The following is a 19,291-nucleotide window of genomic DNA, read 5'->3' as shown; positions in this document are numbered from 1 at the left end:
TCCGCAGCAACTTCAACCAAGTCCTTCAGCAGATTCCCATATGTGCACTTGGCAGCAGGACACCCTTGGCCACAGATTGATGATAGACTTTGTGTCATCGGATTTGCGGCAGCATGTTTTGGACACTCGTGTGAAGAGGGGTGCGGAGCTGTCAACTGAAAACCACCTGGTGGTGTGTTGGCTCCGATGGCGGGGGAAGATGCTGGACAGACTGGTATTGAGAGGGTCTGCTGGGAACATCTGGCAGAATCTCCTGTCAGAAAGAGCTTCAACACCCACCTCCGACAGAACTTCTCCCGGGGAAGGTGGGGGACATTGAGTCGAGTGGGCTATGTTCAACGCCTCAATTGTTAAAGCGGCCGATCGGAGCTGTAACCGTAAGGTGATAGGTGCCTGTCATGGCGGCAATCCCTGAACCCGCTGGTGGACACCAGTGGTAAGGGGTATCCACTGGCCAAGGGGAATGCGGCTTTGGCGGTCGCTGAGGCAAAAGTTCAGACATGGGAGGAGTTCGGCGACGCCATGGAAAACGACTTCGGGACGTCTTCCAGGAAATTCTGGTCTACCATCCGGCGTCTCAAGAGAGGAAAGCAGGGCTCCATTAACACTGTATAGTGGAGATTGGGTACTGCTGACCTCAACTCCAAGGTGGGCTCTCCTATCTCTGGGGTTGAATTCACTGAGGTGGTTGGAAAGCTCCTCGGTGGCAAGGCCTAGGGAAGGAGTCATAAATAAAAATCCTCTGGGTCCGAAATAAAAAAATTATAACAATCTCGGATCCGGAAATAATATTAATGCTTCTTTTTTTCCAAAAAATACAAACGTATCTTTACGTGGCCATGCTGATAATTACAACATTCAAAAATGTAAATAATATATAAAAGGTGCATAAAACTAAAGTGCTTTAATTGAATCCTTAAATAGCAACATAAGAGCATGTTCAAGACTTTTTTTTTTTTTTTTTAATTGTGGATGCTGACAGGGGGACTTGCTTTATTTTTTGACAGACCTTTTTGCTTTCCATGAAGAAAGTTTCAGTAACTGCACTCATACAATCTTTGACAATCGGTGCGTCACTGACTTTTTGTTTTGACCCAATATCCACGCTATTGTGAAGGAGCATTCATTTGCACGTTGCTGTGCTGTGAATGAATGAACCATGAGTCTTGAGGTGCGATCATATTGAGCTGTTTATTCCGCTATTTTTTGAGAACGTATGGCAGAGTTCATAGGGAAACTGCGAAAAACCTGCGTGCTTCGTCTCATAGTGCCTTTTCAAATTGCTGCTCTTTACAAGAGCTCTGAACAGATGAGCCATAGCGGTCTTGTGCTGCCGCCAGGTAAAATGAACAAAAATGTGTTGGTCCACTCCTTAAACACTCTGTTTTCTACATCAATCTTGCGTAGTTTTGAGTATGCCATTTGCCGTTCCTTTTTCGCCTCTTCCTCCAACTTCAGTCAGCTCAGTATTTAGCTGTCACTCCGCGGAGTCTGGAAAGCGAGTGTGAGACATGCTATTCTACAAATAACTTTCAAATGCTTCACTCCCATTGGCTGGCTCACGCGTGTCACCGCTAAGGTTTTTGTTTGCTGCCCACCTCCGCTCTGCAGACCCGCAGACAAAAATGATTTTTGTTGTTGCAACGTGTATAAGTCGCAACAGCTTGAGATCCGGTCCAGACGACCGAGGTCCGCGGTTCCGTGACCTCTGGCCTAGGGGATGGATGAGATCCGCCCTGAGCTCCTAAAGACTCTGGATGTTGTGGGCCTGTCGTGGCTGACACGGCTATAAAACATAGTGTCTCTGGATTGGCAGACCAGGTTGGTGGTCCTCCGACCAGAGGGTGTGTTCAGAGAACTGTCCCAGTAAAGTCTTTTCAGGGGTGCTGGAGACGAGGGTCCGTTGGGAAGTCGAATCTTGGATTCAGGAAGATTTTTTGAAACAAATATTTGTAAACCTTCAGTTTATATGAACCATTTTAATCACAAGTCTTTATTGATGTTGAAACATTAAAGGTGCACTAAAGGATTTTTAGAGTTAATTTAAAATACCTTTTCACTATATGCATGCTCCAATAAACAGTGCAAAGAGCCCTGACACTAAAACTGAGACTGCCCTACAAAGCCCACGCCCGTGCTTGTCCCCACGGCTGCAACGTTGTGTTTCAGTGAGCATCCACCTCTTCTTTTTTAATCCAATTAAAACTTGGTACTAATTTTTTTTTTCTGTTTGTTTTTTTGTGCGGGTTTGATGGGCCAAACGCTCGTTGCTTTATGTTCCTGCTTGTACAAATCTGCACGCATGCACAAACCTCCGTGAAGTTGGCCCTCTGTCAAACGCAAATGTTTATAAAAATGGTTGTCAATCGTTTGTGCTACTTTTGTGCCGTCAAAAGAGACGACAGTAGGGAGTGATCACTACCCACCAGGACTGAGAATATGGAGTGGGGCTTTTGAATCATCCCCAGTAGAAGCTGTGGCTGTAGAAATGGTAGAACTTCCTTTGAGAATAAAATGATGCTTTGCATATTGGTTAAATGTCATGGCCCATGACGAAACGCATCCAGTCAAGAGTGTGCTGAGAGACTGTTGGGAATATTAGAACCAAGACAAGATAACCTTCAGTCGGATAGCAAATGCAATAGCAGAACAGGCAGGTCTAAGTCAAACTGAGTTCAGTGAGACTGTCTTGGTACCCAGTATCTCACCCTAGCTGTTTTCACCCTGGCTGTTTGAGTTGCCGGCAATGAATTTTGGGATCCAAAAAGAAATCCAGGAAATGGAAAACCAGGGAAGGGTGGCTGAGAAGTACTAAGAAAGGATGTAGAGGCATAAAGTACTGATATTTACTGATGGGTCAAAGGATCCAGAAACGGGATGTACAAGGGCAACTGTACATGTGCCAGGTTCCAAAATATACATCAAAAAGAGGTGCACAGATAACTTCTCATTATATGTAGTAGAACTTATAGCAACAATAAAGGCAATAGAATGGATTAAAAAAAAATGGGATAAATGAAGCAGTAATTGCATTAGACAGTTGGTCGGCACTCACGAGCAAAGTGACATTAAAGTCAAGCAAACAAAACTAAATTTTTCAGACACACAAATTGTTATACAAAACACAGAAAAGAGGGCTGGAGGTGGAGTTATTGTGGGTCCCAGCACACATGGGGACTGAGGGAAACGAGGAGGCAGATATCCTAGCCAAACAAGCACTGAAAACTCCAGGGATAGAAAGATTGGTATAAGTATAGCAGGAGCAAGACACGGGGAGACATTTGTTCTCAATACAGAAACAGGTGGGGGTGGGAAGGAGAATAGGCGGGGAAAGTGAAACAGTTGAACATGTGGTAATGGTGTGTGTTAAATATGGGGAGGAGAGGAAACAATTGAAAACCATTCTGAAACAGTCAAAAAAGTTATTTAGACTGGAAAATATTCTAAAGGTAAAAACAACCAAAACTCAAAGACAATTTCTAGAGTTTCTCAAGGAAACATGCCCAATCAAAAAAGGATATAGAGAGATTTAATTTTGTTTTTATTTATTCATTTATTTTTGTTCCCTTTGGGTGTGTGTAAATATTTGTTAAAATAGCAGAAATGTAGTCTGTAACTGCCGGATCTCTTTCCCAGCAGTCAACCCAGTAGATGGCGGCAATGCCCTATGATTCAAGGGGTAAACTTCCCAAAAAAACACGAAGAAGAAAACAACGAAGAAGAAAATAAAGCTGACATTGCTGTTGAGTTTCACACTGATTGTTAATGAGCACGGATATAATGTTTCAGGAAACTATTTATTTTGCAGCAGGACCTTTGCGTTTTTCCAAATCATTATATTACAGAAACTGGAACTGGTCCTCATCACATGGAGGGAGAAGAGGAACACGGGCCCAACATTTCTATAGCAGTCGAGCGACTGCGAGGAATGCGCCCAAAGAAAAAGTGCACATCCCAGGACTCGATATCGTCACTTATGAAGCGAAGATGCATTACGTTCCATGGCTAGCTAAACCCGTTAACCCACACTGGGAAAGAGACTATAAGGATCCCCGGCATTACAGGTCTCCCCCAATTCACGAGATGCCCTTGTATCAAGAGACACCTTGTTACGTCTTTAACCAGAGGACTAACGCACTGGAAGGTATCGTAAATTCAACATCTTTTGGAACTCTTTCATTTGAGGGCAATATTGAACGGACACCTGAAAATGTTGTATTAAGCGTGCGACCTTCTCTTTTTCGCCAGCTGCCCTTGCAGGGGCGCCACTAGACCTAATACAATACTGGGGCACTGGTGAGCAAGCAAAATAGTTTTAGCACTTATCAAAAAAGTTAAAAAATAAAAATAAATCGTGCTTTAAACTATATATAATTAAACCAAAACACAAGTTTCCGTTAAAGAAAAAAGTGACCTTTTTTTTTTCGTTTTTCAGCTATCACTATTCAAAATCAAAATTGGGATAGCACTTATTGATAGTCAATTCACTTCTGCACATTCTCATCAACTTGCAGTCTTGCATCTCCACCTTTCTACACTCTGCTGCTCTACTTTGTCTGGACAGAAATGGGGATTTATATTCCTGTTACTGTTATGCAATTAATTAATGTTTCTCAACTGGTAGGTTGTGACCTAAAAGTGGTTTATGTTGTCTAGGTAGGTTACCTAGCTTACCATTCTCATTCCTCCTTGCTGATTGATCCTTGCTATGAGTAGGCATGTGCCGGTATGAGGTTTTGACGGTACAATAACCGTGAGCAAAAATACCGCGGTTTCACGGTATCACGGTATTGCAATTATAGCTCCAAAATTTTGAGATGTATGGGGTTTAAAAAAAAAACAACTTTTTTCCATTGAACAGGTTTTTTTTTTCAGAACATATTTGCAAATTGGAACATGAATATAATGTGAAAATAAATTAATGTGAAAATAAATAAATTAACAAAAAATAACAAATATTTTATATAAAATTAAAATAAATAGAACCTAGACTATACCCACAGCCAGAGCTCAAGTTGCTCAATAATAGAGCAAGAACAAAATGATTGCTATAAAAAAGTAAAAACACTTCTAAATAAAATTAAAAATATATACTGTATGACTTTTTTTGAGGGGGAGAAGCTGAAGTTTCACCATTTTCAGCCACTGTGTCAGCTCTCTTCTACATGATGTCATGCCTTTGTGTTAAAAAGAACAAAGAATTCATAAGTTAATGAGTTAGTTAAAAATGTAAATATTGTTGAGGTTTCAAGGTTTCATCTAAAACAAAAAGTGAGGAGTGAGACCTCCTTTCGCAATTAGCGATCTTTGACGCGATCCTTTTTTTTTCTCCCCCCCTTCATTCAAGCTTGTTTCTCACTCAGCGGCTGTGAGACATAAAACGTCGACGAAGCTGCTCTCCCAGCTTAGCCTAGGCTAACATTCGTCTTTGTAAGTTTTAGTCAGTTTGTATACTGAATTTGAAAGGAAAATGTATGTTTTGTTTTTGGCCACCTTTTTCATGGTGCTACTGCTATCCTGTTGAACCTATTCACATGTGGAAAAATACAATTGTATAACGTTTTAAAATTTGTATATTTCACCACGATTTGAGAGCTCAATAAATTGAAGAAAAGTACGCCTTGTGTTTCGAGGGTTTGTTTTTGGGTTTGCTGGCTGTTTAGCAGAATAGCGTCACTGACACTCACGGCAACAAACGGGAAGGGTGAGCGCTGCCGCACCAAGCCACTTCGGCTGAATTTTGGCACGTGAAAAATAGCGAATACCGTACTAAGGTATGACGGAAAATTTTAGTGGTTTTGAAACCGCGACGTTTTCACACCACGGTAAACCGTGAAACCGGTAACCAGCACATGTCTAGCTATGAGCGAATAACTTTCTAATATCTGTTTGCAAGAGCAATGCTGCTTGAGTTAAACAGAAATGAAAAAAATAATTCATCTTGTTACAGAATACAGGGCATGCAGTAAAAAATAAAATGCTTGCAAAACAGCTGGAAATTATGATGGGCACACATACAAAAGTGTTAGAAGTTATAACCCAAAGATGGGTATTTATTTCATACAAATTGATTCTTTTCTTTTTGGGCGTATAAACAAATGGCATCAGTATAGATACAATTCAAATACCACATATCATACTAACACAATAATAGACAAAGCTTTTGAGTGAGAGCCTGACACTCAAATCTCATTTTAATTGTCATTGTATTCATAGCCAGTTAGCTAAAAGACAGCAGCTAATCTGCGACTTCCAATGTGCGATCAGAGTAGTTTACAGCAGTTACCTGCCTGATACGTAAAGAGTAAAGTTGAACCATTTAAATTCGCAATTCATTGGAATATGCGACCAAACAAACACAGAGGAAAAAACGAACAAGAAGGACGGGCAGTTAATCTGGCGCTAACCTTCAAAGCAGGGTATGTCATGTCATTTCATGGCACGTCATATCATGTTTGCACCGTCGACTGTATGACTGGCAGTTTAGCACCCGCACTGCATTGATGGTGCATTCACGTTTTGTCGGAGTAATCGAAAAAAACAATTCTCGATTACATGGTGTCTAAAAGAAGCGCAAAACAGTCACTCAACTTGTGATGTATGGTTGGAGCGTTAAAATAGGCTGCCCTTCTTTGTAGCAACTGTGTTTTTATCCCACATTACAACTTTACAACACATCAGAATGATTTTCCAACTTGGAAACTCAAATCTCCCTATAGACATGAAAGCAGCATATCTCCCAAAAGTGCTTTGTGGAAAAATCAACTAATGTGTTTATCACAGGCGAATTTACGTGCATAAATTATAGGTGTGTGACAACATATCGAAATGGGGATTTATAGCGATACGCTCATGCCAAGAATCAAGATATTCTTTTAAAGGGATCCTCAGAGTTAAAGACTTGTTGGCTCTAATAAGCCACAAGTGTTCTCTTTTACTAATATATGTTATTAGAAACACATATATTATTGCCATTGATTTAAAAATCTATAATATTTAGTAAATGTTTTGACCTACGGAGGGAATCATGTTTTACGCGTGCAATGCACGTTGTTGGGATGACACGGTTGGCCTGAACTGGGAGAAAAGCTGCGCTTGCTACCAAGTGAAGCTTGAATGACGACTGGCATGATTTTGTCAAATCTGCTACTCGGCAGATTGTTTTGTTAGAGATGTTGGATTAGTTCCCAACATCGTACCTGCATCCAATTTCAGCTCATCATCTTTAAACCGATCCTAGGCAGCTTGTATTGACTTGCTGCCATTTAACAGTTTGTATACCCTTTCGTTGTTAGAGGGATTATTGCCTTGTTTTTTTTGTCTTGTTTGTCTGCCTCTCACCGCGGTTTTCCCTCAGGATTTTAAATTTTTTTTAATTCTTTTTTTTATTGATCCTGACCTACCATCGTGGACTCTTTTTGTGTTTCCCTATTCGCGATTGCATTTTTTTTTTTTTTTTTTTTTTGTATGTTCAATAAACCCTTTTACGCAATTGCTATGTTCTTGTTGTCCGCATGCTTGAAGTGAGCTACATTTTTTTAATTCTGTGGTCAAGCCAGTCGTACTTTCTTTTCAGTTGAGTTTCCCTTTCAGGTTTTAGCGCACAGACCGACAGCGCATGTGGTTTGTGATTGCTTTGTTAGGAAAAATTACGTCAGTCATCGTGAACCATCTCCATCACAATAAATTTTCGGTAAACCGCCCGGCTCTACACCAAATTTTGGAAAATCCTATTGGGGAAAAAAATGGAACAATTGGAATGACCAATATGCACACTTTTCTGGCCAATATGACAGTCGCTTGGGGGAAAAAAATCTGTGATTTTATTGAGCAGTTACGGGCACCAGAATAAAATGGCGTAAAATGACATGCATTGTGGAAACGGCACCTAATTTGGTATATTCTAACCCAACCCAACCTAATTCCGATGAAGATTTTATTCCAAAGGAGAGTAGTGGTCTATGTCAATTTATAATCTGTCCGGCATGTATGAAAAAAACGTATTCTAAAATTTCAGAACAAACATTTTAGCGCGCATGTCTGTTACAGCACTGAGTAGATCTGAACGATTAACCTACATCGCATCAACAGTGAGGTGTGTAGGCACCCTGCGTACTAGAGCAGGGTGGTAAACCGAAAATTTACCGTAACCGAAATTCTTCACGATGACCGACGTAATTTTGACCATGTCGGTAAATTCGGTAAATTAATAAAACAAGAAAATAGTCTTTTCATCCCGCTTTGACTCTGTGTTGTTCGTCTATGTTCATTCCCCTTTAAGAAAACAGTCAATGTGCTTACATACAGAGTCACGTGATCATCGGGAAGCCAATCAAACAGAAGCCTGGTAAGCCAACGCTAGCTTCTAACGCTACAAGCAAAACGTGATGGAGTGTGGCTTAAGGGAGGTTCGCCAAACTCTCACCTGACATTTAGTAGACTCTTGGTGGCATCCAGACGGGCTTTCACCCGCTGTCCTCCCTTGTTCTCACGATTTCCGGAGACGTTGCTTTCAGTACTTTTTACTGGTAGCCAGGCCACAGGCTAACGCTAGCGGCCGCTAGCAGCTAACGCTACAAATGAACGTGATGGAGTCGGATAGCGGCTCTAACCTTGTCGAAACGGCTGAACTTAATGAGTGGATTGGGCACGGACTGCATCCAGCAATTACTATGTCGCGTTATTTTGTATCTGTCTGTGTGTGATTTCTCAGATAGCTTTTGTGATGGTAAAGCATTCAGCTTAAAGCACAATCCAACGGTGAATATGACAGAGAAATGGCCCCAGCTATTTTTCTGTATGTATTATGTATTATTGCTATCATAAAATCTTAAGTGTTTCATTTGCAGAAGATTAATATAGCTTTAATGTGTGTCTGTCTGTCTGTTTGGGGGTTCATGTATGCGTGCATTTATTAAAAAATGCACTGGGGGGGGGGAAAACCCTGAAACCATAAAGTAAACACTTGTATTGAATAATTATGTCACAGCAGCCATTAACAATAAATTGTCTTTTTGAAGTGTCCTGTTCAAGCTGCAAGTCATTTGTGTTACAATGACATGTTTGCACAGGCATATTGATTCTGACAATGTACACTGTTTTTGACAATGTACATTGTTCAAGCCATACACGCCGTTATAAATGCTCATACTTGAATTCTTATTGTTTACAATACATTTTTATAAACTTATTGTTTAGACTGCATGTACAATTGTTAAATATATCAAATTGAATGCTGGTAAATAAATCAACAAGAAACTGTTAATCTGTATTTCATGCATTGATTCAGGTTTTCAAATTATATAACAGACCGCTTGGGCGAATTTATCGTCATTTATCGTTATCGAGGTAAATCTGCTCAATTTATCGTGATACGTGTTTAAGGCCATATCGCCCACCCCTACTGCGTACTCGCCCACTGGTACCTGTGACACTGGATCGACACCTTTTTATCCAGACCTTTCACAACACTTTCATACCACCATTGGACCTTACACGTCTGAATGCCCAAAGTGGATGGTAGTTGCCGGGCTCCACAATTGCCCAGTGGACCTTTGGTACCCCATATCTTCAACCCCTTAAAACCTCAAAATTGGATTTCTTGAGCCAAATGTTGTCACAAGCACCAGAATGAATCTTTTTCGTTTACAGCCAATTCAATAAAAATTATCGTATCGCATTAAAATGAACTTTTACGGCCACGCCATTATATATTTTGCGGGAATTTAATTACCCCCCAAATTAGACAAGGCAAGAAACAGCATTTTCTTCTCACGTGCGTGTCTTTTTTGCTGTTGAGAAATTCCTTTTCCAACTGTTGCGGAATATCCCTTTCATTGGCTGAACCCACACTTGGCTACTTCCTTGCGACTTCCTGGGACAGAGCTCAAGAGGGGCATCATCATACATCTGTTACATACATTATACATTTGTTGTATGTGGTTATATTTAGGGAGGGGGTTATTGTAGTTCATTTCAGCTTGTTTGTTAAAGTGGCAGGGACATATGATCATGACTTTTCAATCTTCCCCTAGGTGTTCGTCAGGCTCTTTGGTTAACCAAAAGCAAGGCGGTCTCTGGTTTGCCACCTCAGATTCTTTCACTGGCGGAAAGTTCTGCCAATCAAATACCGCATCAGGTAAAACGTGTTCAGGATGCCATCAGACATGCCTGCTTCTGGCACACAACTGAAGAACAACCAGTTAAATACAGGTATACGTTTCCTCTGGCATTTGTACGGGCCTACACTGGTCGACAGTCAGTCAGAGGGCACACACAAAGACAGACAATCATTTGCACACAACCTCACACCGCTGATAAATGGGTGGGAATCGATCTCCTGCTGCCTGTGCGGATTTCAAATGAATTTGCCACTATGCCATCACTGTCTCGCCTAAGGCAACAGTCAGTACTAATGGGATCATATCAGAAAGTTTTTATCACCAGAGTTGTTAGACAAGGATGCCCACTCTCTCCCTTGTTATTTACATGATTTATTGAACCGTTGGCAATTGCAGTGTGACAAAATTAACAGGATCAAATCACCAGGACATTAAAAAAATACATTTAAACATTGAAAAAAATCTCACAAGTATCTTGCCTATTTCATCAATTGATCAAAATCAACAATACAACCGTTAAAGGAGTAATATGCAAGATTGGTAGCATTGGTTTGCATGTTTGCCCTGCCCATATGTGCCGTGCAGGCTAGCTAGCTAACAACAGTGCAGTGGAGTTAAGAGACGCAAATGTGAACCTCTTATAATGGCGAAATGAACGGGCAGCGACACTACACTCAACAAGCCAAAGTTAAAAAGTTGCGGTTCTTTTAAGATTTAATGGCTGTCGGAGTATGTGCCAATAGAAGAACAAGTAGTGAAACTGGGTGAGATTTTTTTATTTTTAATCTGGCCTATTCAGCTGCTTAGACACAGAGAATAGGAATCTGAGTGTCCTTATAGTCTGAGCAGTTTTAATGTGGGAGTTTGATATACTCCTATTGTGGTTGTTCATTATGTTTTATTTATGCCATGCCACGCCACAACTGGGCCTTACCCAGTAGTGACGGGATCTCTCGTTCACTTGAGTAAACGAATCCATTCCGGTTCGTTCAGTAAAAAGATTCGTTCAAACGAATCGTTCAACGAATCGTTCGCCCCCCTCATCTCCCTCCCCGCCCAAATGAATCGTTCGGTTAGTGAACGGGAAGTGACGTTGCCGAACGAATCACCAAAGACCGCTTCGCAGTATAACTGAACGGGAAGTGACATTGCTTGGTCCCTCCCTCTCTTGCACATTCACCACTCGTCGTAGTTTCAGAAATGAGTGACAGGCGATATCATTCTGCTTTCACAGACAGCCTCGTCTCCCTCCCGCTGCTCCAAAAGCGAGGGAGAACTTCCGCGTCGTCTGTCCTAGTTCTATGGGCTCAAAGTCATGGCTCGTGCTTGCATTTCGATTTAGGACACGGTTAAACATTTTCCTTTTGAGGGGGAAGTGGGGGTTTGGGGTCGGGGGCGCACGGACTTTTAGCATGATCTTGCTCACATATACAATGCTGCTGCTTCTACCAGCCAACGCGGCATGCTCGCTGTCACGAAAATAAAAATAAATCGAAAGTTTAATTCCTAAATATGGAACGACCAACACATCATATTTACCTCTCGCTCTGTTGTATTTTTGTTTTTTATTACTAAGACGATCGTATTGAATTTTTGCACTGGCATTAATAAATAAAATAATCCGGTCAGCTCCCCTGTCGTCCCCGCATCTCAGATCGTCAAATGCTGACGAGAAATAATTGTTTGCTCTTTATGATGTCGCCTTTCTACTCTCATTAGTCTGTTAAGAAAAATGTAGACATATTGCGACATCTCCCGTGTCCGTGCGCTTTGTTTTGAGCGCTTGAGTAGCACATGATGGACGGATTGACATAATTTGTCAAACCAACCGACACCCTCTGACACGGAAAAAAAAAAAACACTCGGAAAAAATTGACATGTATATACAGTTTCATTGCAAATCAGTATTATGGTGATCATACTAAATATTCTTTTTTTTCTGTGCACATATGAGGTAAATATCGCTGCCATGAAGCCTCCATATAGTGACAGTTCTCTGCCCGCTTCACTGCCGTCACGCGACCGCAGCTCAGCTTTTGCTTGCCTCGTAGCTACACGTGTTTTAAATTACTGTAAATTTGATAGTATATCGTCATAGGTACAGTCCCGAGTCTGTTGAGAAAAGTAGAACACTAAACCATGCTCGCTAGATTTGTGCGGTGTTTTTGTCTGTTTGAGCAGCATTTGATAGGCTCCACGTTAACAAATATGTGACAAAGTCATTTCCTTTCATTTTATGACTCGTTCACCGCATAGTCATTACTGGAAAGTCAAGTTAGCAGCAAGCTAGGTCAGGAACCGGAGGACCGAATCACTGAACGGGAAGTGACAAAACTCAGTCTTTCCCCCCTGCCTGCACGCTTGCTGCTTATTTGGCCACACGTGGGAATGAGTGACAGACGCCTTGATTCTGTTTCCGCTCCCTCCCCTGCACGCAATGAGGCTGGCGTCTGATTGGTCGTGTGCGATGTCAGAAGACGCTGCCGCTTGCTCAACGCCCTCCCACGCAGCGAACAAGCGCCATCAACTTCATAGAACGAATCAGTGCAGATGGTGATTAGTTCGGTCTCGTTCACCCAAACAATTCGTTCAAAAAGAACGAATCGTTCGCGACCGATACAACACTATTACCCAGGCCAAAGCAGGACTCATCCTATGGCTAAAGCAGGACTCTCACATATAACATTGTACAACACATCTCATGAACAATCAAGATGACAACTCAAGATGTTTGTCTTTTTCATTTTAAGTGGGCCAAATCAATTATATTAAACGTAAACTAATGAAAATTGCTGCCTTAATTTCATTCTTCTAAAGAGCCATGTAACTTGATCCAAGGTTTTGAACAGACGTGATACTGGTGTGTGGCTTCAGCGTACACTTCTGATGTAGCTCACAGTGGTCCTCAGTGTGCTGAGGGAGCTTGTGTGTCTGCTCAGACACATGAAAAATTAGAAGGAACGTTGAGTACACGTACGCACGCCCAAGTACACGTGTACCCAAATACTAAATTTTCTACATTTTAAAATATTGTCTTTTTTTTTTTTTTAAAGGTTTTTTTCTTTTTTTTTCAGCAATCCATTGATTTATGGGGAAAATATATCAACATATTAATTAATTATTAAAATAATTATTTGCAGTCTGTTGAGTGCAAGTATTATTTTTAATGGCACATAAAACTTGATTTACAAGTGTACTAAGCAATGTGTTTATTTGGGGGGGGGAGTGCGGAAACTTTATGACTGAGTCATGTAATCCCCTTTTTTGGTAAAATGCTGGATATTAACAAAAATCAGAACTTCACTGTCTGAACATATGTATTTCATATGTATAATTTTCAGCAAAACACTCCTGCTCAACCTACTTCATCTATGTGCCAGTCTACAGTCCAGCCATCCATTGATTGGAAGGAGAATGTTAGCTGAGAATTACTCATTGGCAGCTTCATGGAAAAGAGGTACACTCTTCAATGCCTTCTGTCACTCTATTCAATTCAATTTTATTTGTATAGCCCTGGATCACAACAAGGTTGTCTCAAAGGGCTTTGGAGAGGCAATTTGATACACAATCAGAAACAGCAAATGAAGCAACAAAGATGAATAAATAAATTCAAGTCCTGGGTATCCCCCATCCTTAGACCCTCCATGTCGGCAAGGAAAAACTCCAGTCTTCGGGAGAAAAATGAGAAACCTTGGGGAGTACCACAGTCAGGAGAGATCCACTCCCAGGACCGCTAATGGGAATTAGCAGGCGATGTTACAGTCCGTAAAGATGCAGTGGAGTAAAGGAACAAGAAGGGGTCCATCTAGCCAGATGAGACGGGGGTAGCCACGAGGACGTCCATCCAGCTTGGGGTCCGGACAGTCAGGAGGCTGCAGCTGAAAAATAGCCCCTCCCCAGAGGGGAGGGGGGAAAGGGGACACCGGGTGACTAGTGATGAAGAGACTAAACCACTAGATATTAACATTGTAAAATAGAAATAAAGTAAGATAAGTGGTAGGTAGAGTGAGAAAAAGGAGATAGAACTCTGTGGCTGTACTTCCCCCAGCTTTATAGCTTCTAGTGTAGCTTAGACTAAACTTTGAGTCTACTCCAACTTCAACTAGCCTGACCGTAAGCTTTGTTGAATAGGAACGTTTTTAATCTAATCTTAAATGTGCAGACTGTCTCGGCTTCTTTAATATCAGCTGGAAGCTGGTTCCATAAAACAGGGGCTTGGTGGCTAAAGACTCTAGCTCCGACAGTACTTTTAGAAACCCTGGGAACTACCAGTAGACCTGCATTCTGAGAGCGGAGTGTTCTGTTGGGGCGGTATGGAACCAGAGCATCGGTGAGGTAAGATGGCCCTAACCCATTAATGGTCTTACATGTAAGAAGGAGGATTTTAAATTTAATTCTAAACTCGACTGGAAGCCAGTGAAGGGCCTGGAACACAGGGGTGATGTGCTCTCTTCTATTGGTTCCTGTTAAAAGTCTTGCTGCTGCGTTTTGGACAAGCTGAAGACCTTTTAGAGAACTTTTAGGACAAGCAGCAAGTAGGGAGTTACAGTAATCCAATCTTGATGTAATGAACGCGTGAATTAATTTTTCTGCATCGCTTTTAGATAAAATGTTTCTAATTTTGGCTATGTTGCGCAGGTGAAAGAAGGCCGTTCTGCAAGTTTGTTTAATGTGAGCTTTAAACGATAAGTCAGGGTTGAATAAAACTCCTAGGTTTTTAACTGTGGTGCTGGAGGCTACACTTACATTGTCCAGAGTGACTATCTGGGCAGCTACACACTTTTCGGGCCTATTATAAGGACTTCTGTCTTTTCAGGATTAAGTAGAAGATAGTTAGTGCTCTTCCAGGTATTTATATCTCGGACGCAGGTGCTTAGTTTGTCCACTTGCCTGATCTGCGCAGGTTTAATTGATAAATACAGTTGTGTGTCGTCAGCGTAACAATGAAAGTTAATGCCGTGTTTTCTAATGATATTACCTAGAGGAAGCATATACAGCGTAAACAGGATGGGCCCGAGGACCGATCCTTGCGGCACACCATAACTAACCCTAGAGTACGGTGATGATTGCTGGTTTACATTGACAAACTGGTACCTATTAGATAGATATGATTTAAGCCAACAGAGGGCTGCTCCTCTAATGCCTATGTCACATTTTAATCTCTGCAATAAGATATTATGGTCGATTGTGTCAAAGGCTGCACTCAGGTCCAACAGAACCAGGATCGAGACTAATCCAACGTCAACGGCTAGTAACAAGTCATTAGTTACTTTGACTAATGCAGTTTCAGTGCATTAGTCTGATCAGCAAAAGTTTTATTTAGATGAGGTTAAAAAGTAAAAAAACCCAAAACTTTAAATTGCCTCCTCTCTGGCAATTTTAAGTAAATAAGAAAGCTGAAAAAAGTCAGCAAGGACATTCTGCTCGCAAATGGCGATATACTGAAAATTTACCGTTACCGAGATGACTTAGATGAAAACCAAATTTTGATTTTGTCGGTAAAAAGACAGGAAATTTTAAAATGGCCTCCAACTTCATAGCCAAGAGACAAGCGATGACACACGAGCAGAGGGTGGTGCGTGTCACCGTCCCTTGCCGCTGCAGTCGCATCACACACCGTGTGTTGGCTTTAAGCTAAGCCTGTCGCAATATGCAATCATTCCATTTATCGCGCGATAGATAAAAATGAAGGCGGTAATTTTTCCGCTGCGATTTATCGCCTTGCGTGCTCGTGCGTGCGCGCGTGCGGCAGACGTGCTGTTAAAAGTTCGGATTCCTCGTTACCAACTGCGCAAAATGCATCTTCGTTCCAGGTCCGGCAAAAACTAGCGCCGGAGCCAATCGTTCCCATTATATCCTATTGTTCAACGTATACCGGCCGCGTCAGTGCTCCGGATTGACTGTGGACCATCTATGGCGCGCCGGTGGGCGCTCCCGTCAGGAGTGACATTTCACGCGGGGCGGCTATTTTTCTGCACAACGCCGGATATTTACAACGAAGTACGGCAAAACATTGTTACCGACTTGGCTGCTACGAACAACCTCGCTTTGACAACGAACAGCTGAATGAAATTAAGAGCGCTGTGCTTCAAATTCGCCCTGTTTATGAAAGTCGATTGTAATATGCTGGTGTTGTGTAGAAATGAGCAGACGTGACTTCAGTGGCGCTTGTTAACTTTTTTAATGCGCGCACACACACTAGATATCATGAAATGGCAAACTAGATGTGCTACGTCCCATGCCATTGGCTACGTGAGCGGAGAGTGATTATGGGACACATAGTCCATATACTACATCGATGAATTCTAAACTGTCACAACTGAATGGAAGTTAAGAAGGCCAAATCAATCCATACCAGTGACTACAGATAATGTTGCAAATATTGTTAATTCAGTACGTGACACAGGTGGATTCGGACCACAAATAGGATGTCTTGCTCATGTAGTAAACCTAGCTGTAGCAATCAACAGTGTGCCCTGCCTCACTTTACAAACAGTAAAGATTGTTCTCAGCACTTTTATGCAATATTTTTTCAGATCAGTAAGAAGTAAGCACATAAATATTATGCACTAAAATGCATGTTTATATGATGGCAATTTAATTTTTGCTCGTTAGCACAAAAAAAAAAAAAATATATATATATATATATATATATATATATAAAATTGTTTTTTCTTTTTTTTTTTTTTTTTTTTTTTTTTTTTACAGAGCATTAAATGTATTGAATCGGATCGAAAATCGTGTCCCCCATATAAAAAATCGTACCGAACCGTGACTTAACTGTATCGTTGCATCCCTATGGAACACCATTGCAGAGGCTATGACAGGAAAGTTTTCATTTGCCTAAATGCTTAAGTTATTAAGTGCAATTTTTTTTTTTTTTTTAAACACATTTTATTTATTCTGTGTTTCTGTGCGGTATCAATATTGTTGTTTTTTACTTAAGAGGCATGGTCTATTGTTTTTATTTGTGATTTCTTAAAAAATATTTTTGAATTTAAGAGTAAATATCCGCGTTTAAATGGGTGTACTTGATCTATTAATATATACTATATTTTCACTGTGTTATTGTAAATTGGTTAAAAAAAAATTGGGGGGGGCGCAATAATATCGCATATCGCAATAATTTATGCGAATAATTATCGCACACTAAAATTTGTTATCGCGACAGGCCTACTTTCAGCTCAACGGCGAGGACTTTCGCCATCGCTTAGCGCCTCCCCTATGTCGAGCCCATCAGTCGGACTTATTCCTCCCGTCGGCCTCCTTTGAAACACTGCAGGCGGGTTTGTTCAGTTGGAAAGAAAGTAGTCTCTTATTGTTGTTTTTGCCATTGTTCGAAATGGAGATAGACCGATATGGGTTTTTCAGGACCGATACCGATTATTAGTAGTTAGAGGGGCCGATAACTGAATTTTTTGTGGGGAAAGAAAAAAGTAAAAGTGTAAAAATTGGCGTAATAAAAATGAATCATGCAAATACTAAACTTCATTGAAATGCCTAAAGCATTTTATTGAATCACACAAACTGAAAGTAACAGCTAATTATAGGGGGTGGCATGGGTCAATGGTACAGTTCAACCCAGAGGGTTCGATTCTCTGCCCTGATGACCTCGTCTAAGTATCCTTGAGCAAGATACTAAACCTCAAGTTGCTCCTGGCGCTGCTTCACCAGTATGTAGATGGGGATATAGTGTGAAACGCTTTGAGGGCCTTAAAAGGGTGGAAAAGCACGAACAAGTGTAACTCAATTTAGCGTTTAACCAATAAGAGGACAAGGTGGAGGAGGCATCAGGCAGGAGAGAGAGGGGCGGATGCATCTGAGCTGAAATAACCCAGTTTTCAATAGATTTATCAATAGATCATATTGGCTGGTCAAATTGTAAAAAAGACCGATACCGATATACATCAAATTTCGCCACCGATATCTGGTCTATCTCAGTGGTTCCCAAATTGGTACTCAAGGACCCCTGCGGGTTCTGATTTTTGTTCCTACTGATCGAGCACAGACCGTTTAACCAATGAGGTTTCTGCTAAATCGAGCAGCACCTGACTACAATCAACTGATTAAACTTGTAAAACACCGGATTGGTACACATGTCGTCCTGTTTTGTTGGAAAGAAATCCAGCACCCACAGCGGCCCGATGTGGAATAGTTTGGGAACCCCTGGTCTATCTCGAATTTGCAAGTGCTGTCAAGTTTTTCCGCTAGCCCATTTTTAACCCGCCCCACACATCGGGGTTAAGCTTGCAACTACTAGTATTTCTAAGGCGGATTCACTCTACTTCTAGCAACTTGACGCTGATTTAGCATCGCAGTACAGCAACAGGCTAACGGCTATCAATCTGACCAACTATCACAACAACAACTAAAGGTAATCTTAACTATTTGTCTCAACAGCAAAGAATACAACAATACAATTGGCTTAATTTACTCACCTCTTACAGAGGCTCACTGGATCTAACAACACAAAAGACAATCTCACTCCTGACACTTCGTAATATTATTGATTCAGCAACCCAACGTGAGCCTTACATGCCACACAGACAAAGACCCAAACGGGACTGCTCATAGCTGCCGGCAAAAATTGATTATCAAATTCGTTAGCAACTAATTTATTAATTGATTTGTTGTTGCGTTACTAAAAATTGTAAATATTTCTCTACGTCAATTGTCTGTTTCATTATCCAAAGTTGTCTTCACCTGATTTTAACAAACAAATTTGAGTTGTCTGCTCTTGTCCAAAACATGGTGAGTCTTGTCCTGAGAACTTCTGCTGTATGAATTAAACTTATTTTATTCCTGGTCAAGAATTAAATTTGACATTTGATTCATGGTCCTTAAAATTATTAGTGCATTGAAAATATCTATTTTTTCTATTTTTGTGCACCAGGCAAAAACTTGTTCATGGTTCGGGGTCAAAATGGCTTACTGTATAAAAGCATGGATCCTCTACCACGGGTCTCTGGGGAACAGGAAGTGTTGAACACCGCAGACCAAGCTCTTGAAACGTTTTATCCCGTGTCTCCTACGGTGGACCTTCAGAAAGTGCACACATACGATGCTGAGAAAAACTGCACAGGTGAGTGGCTCTGTGTTCTTTGTCTCAGGATGGATTATCTACTGTGCGTTAAACAATAATGTGTGGAGGTGAGCCTAATTTGAACTCT

At 41.1% G+C, this 19,291-nt stretch overlaps 1 protein-coding gene across 1 annotated transcript in view; it reads left to right on the top strand.

The window, feature by feature from the left end:
- Positions 1–3,690: 3,690 nt before the first annotated feature.
- mrpl37 (mitochondrial ribosomal protein L37) overlaps positions 3,691–19,291 on the top strand; it is a 36,201-nt gene continuing 20,600 nt past the window's right edge. The window contains exons 1-4 of the mRNA XM_057828331.1: positions 3,691–4,144; positions 10,035–10,212; positions 13,463–13,578; positions 19,015–19,203. Coding sequence (XP_057684314.1) covers positions 3,766–4,144; positions 10,035–10,212; positions 13,463–13,578; positions 19,015–19,203 — 862 coding nt within the window. The 5' untranslated portion in view covers positions 3,691–3,765. The remainder of the gene's footprint in view (positions 4,145–10,034; positions 10,213–13,462; positions 13,579–19,014; positions 19,204–19,291) is intronic.

Source organism: Corythoichthys intestinalis, chromosome 22 (assembly GCF_030265065.1).
Source record: "Corythoichthys intestinalis isolate RoL2023-P3 chromosome 22, ASM3026506v1, whole genome shotgun sequence".
Taxonomy (NCBI): Eukaryota; Metazoa; Chordata; class Actinopteri; order Syngnathiformes; family Syngnathidae; genus Corythoichthys; species Corythoichthys intestinalis.
This window is presented reverse-complemented; position numbering and strand designations above follow the sequence as displayed.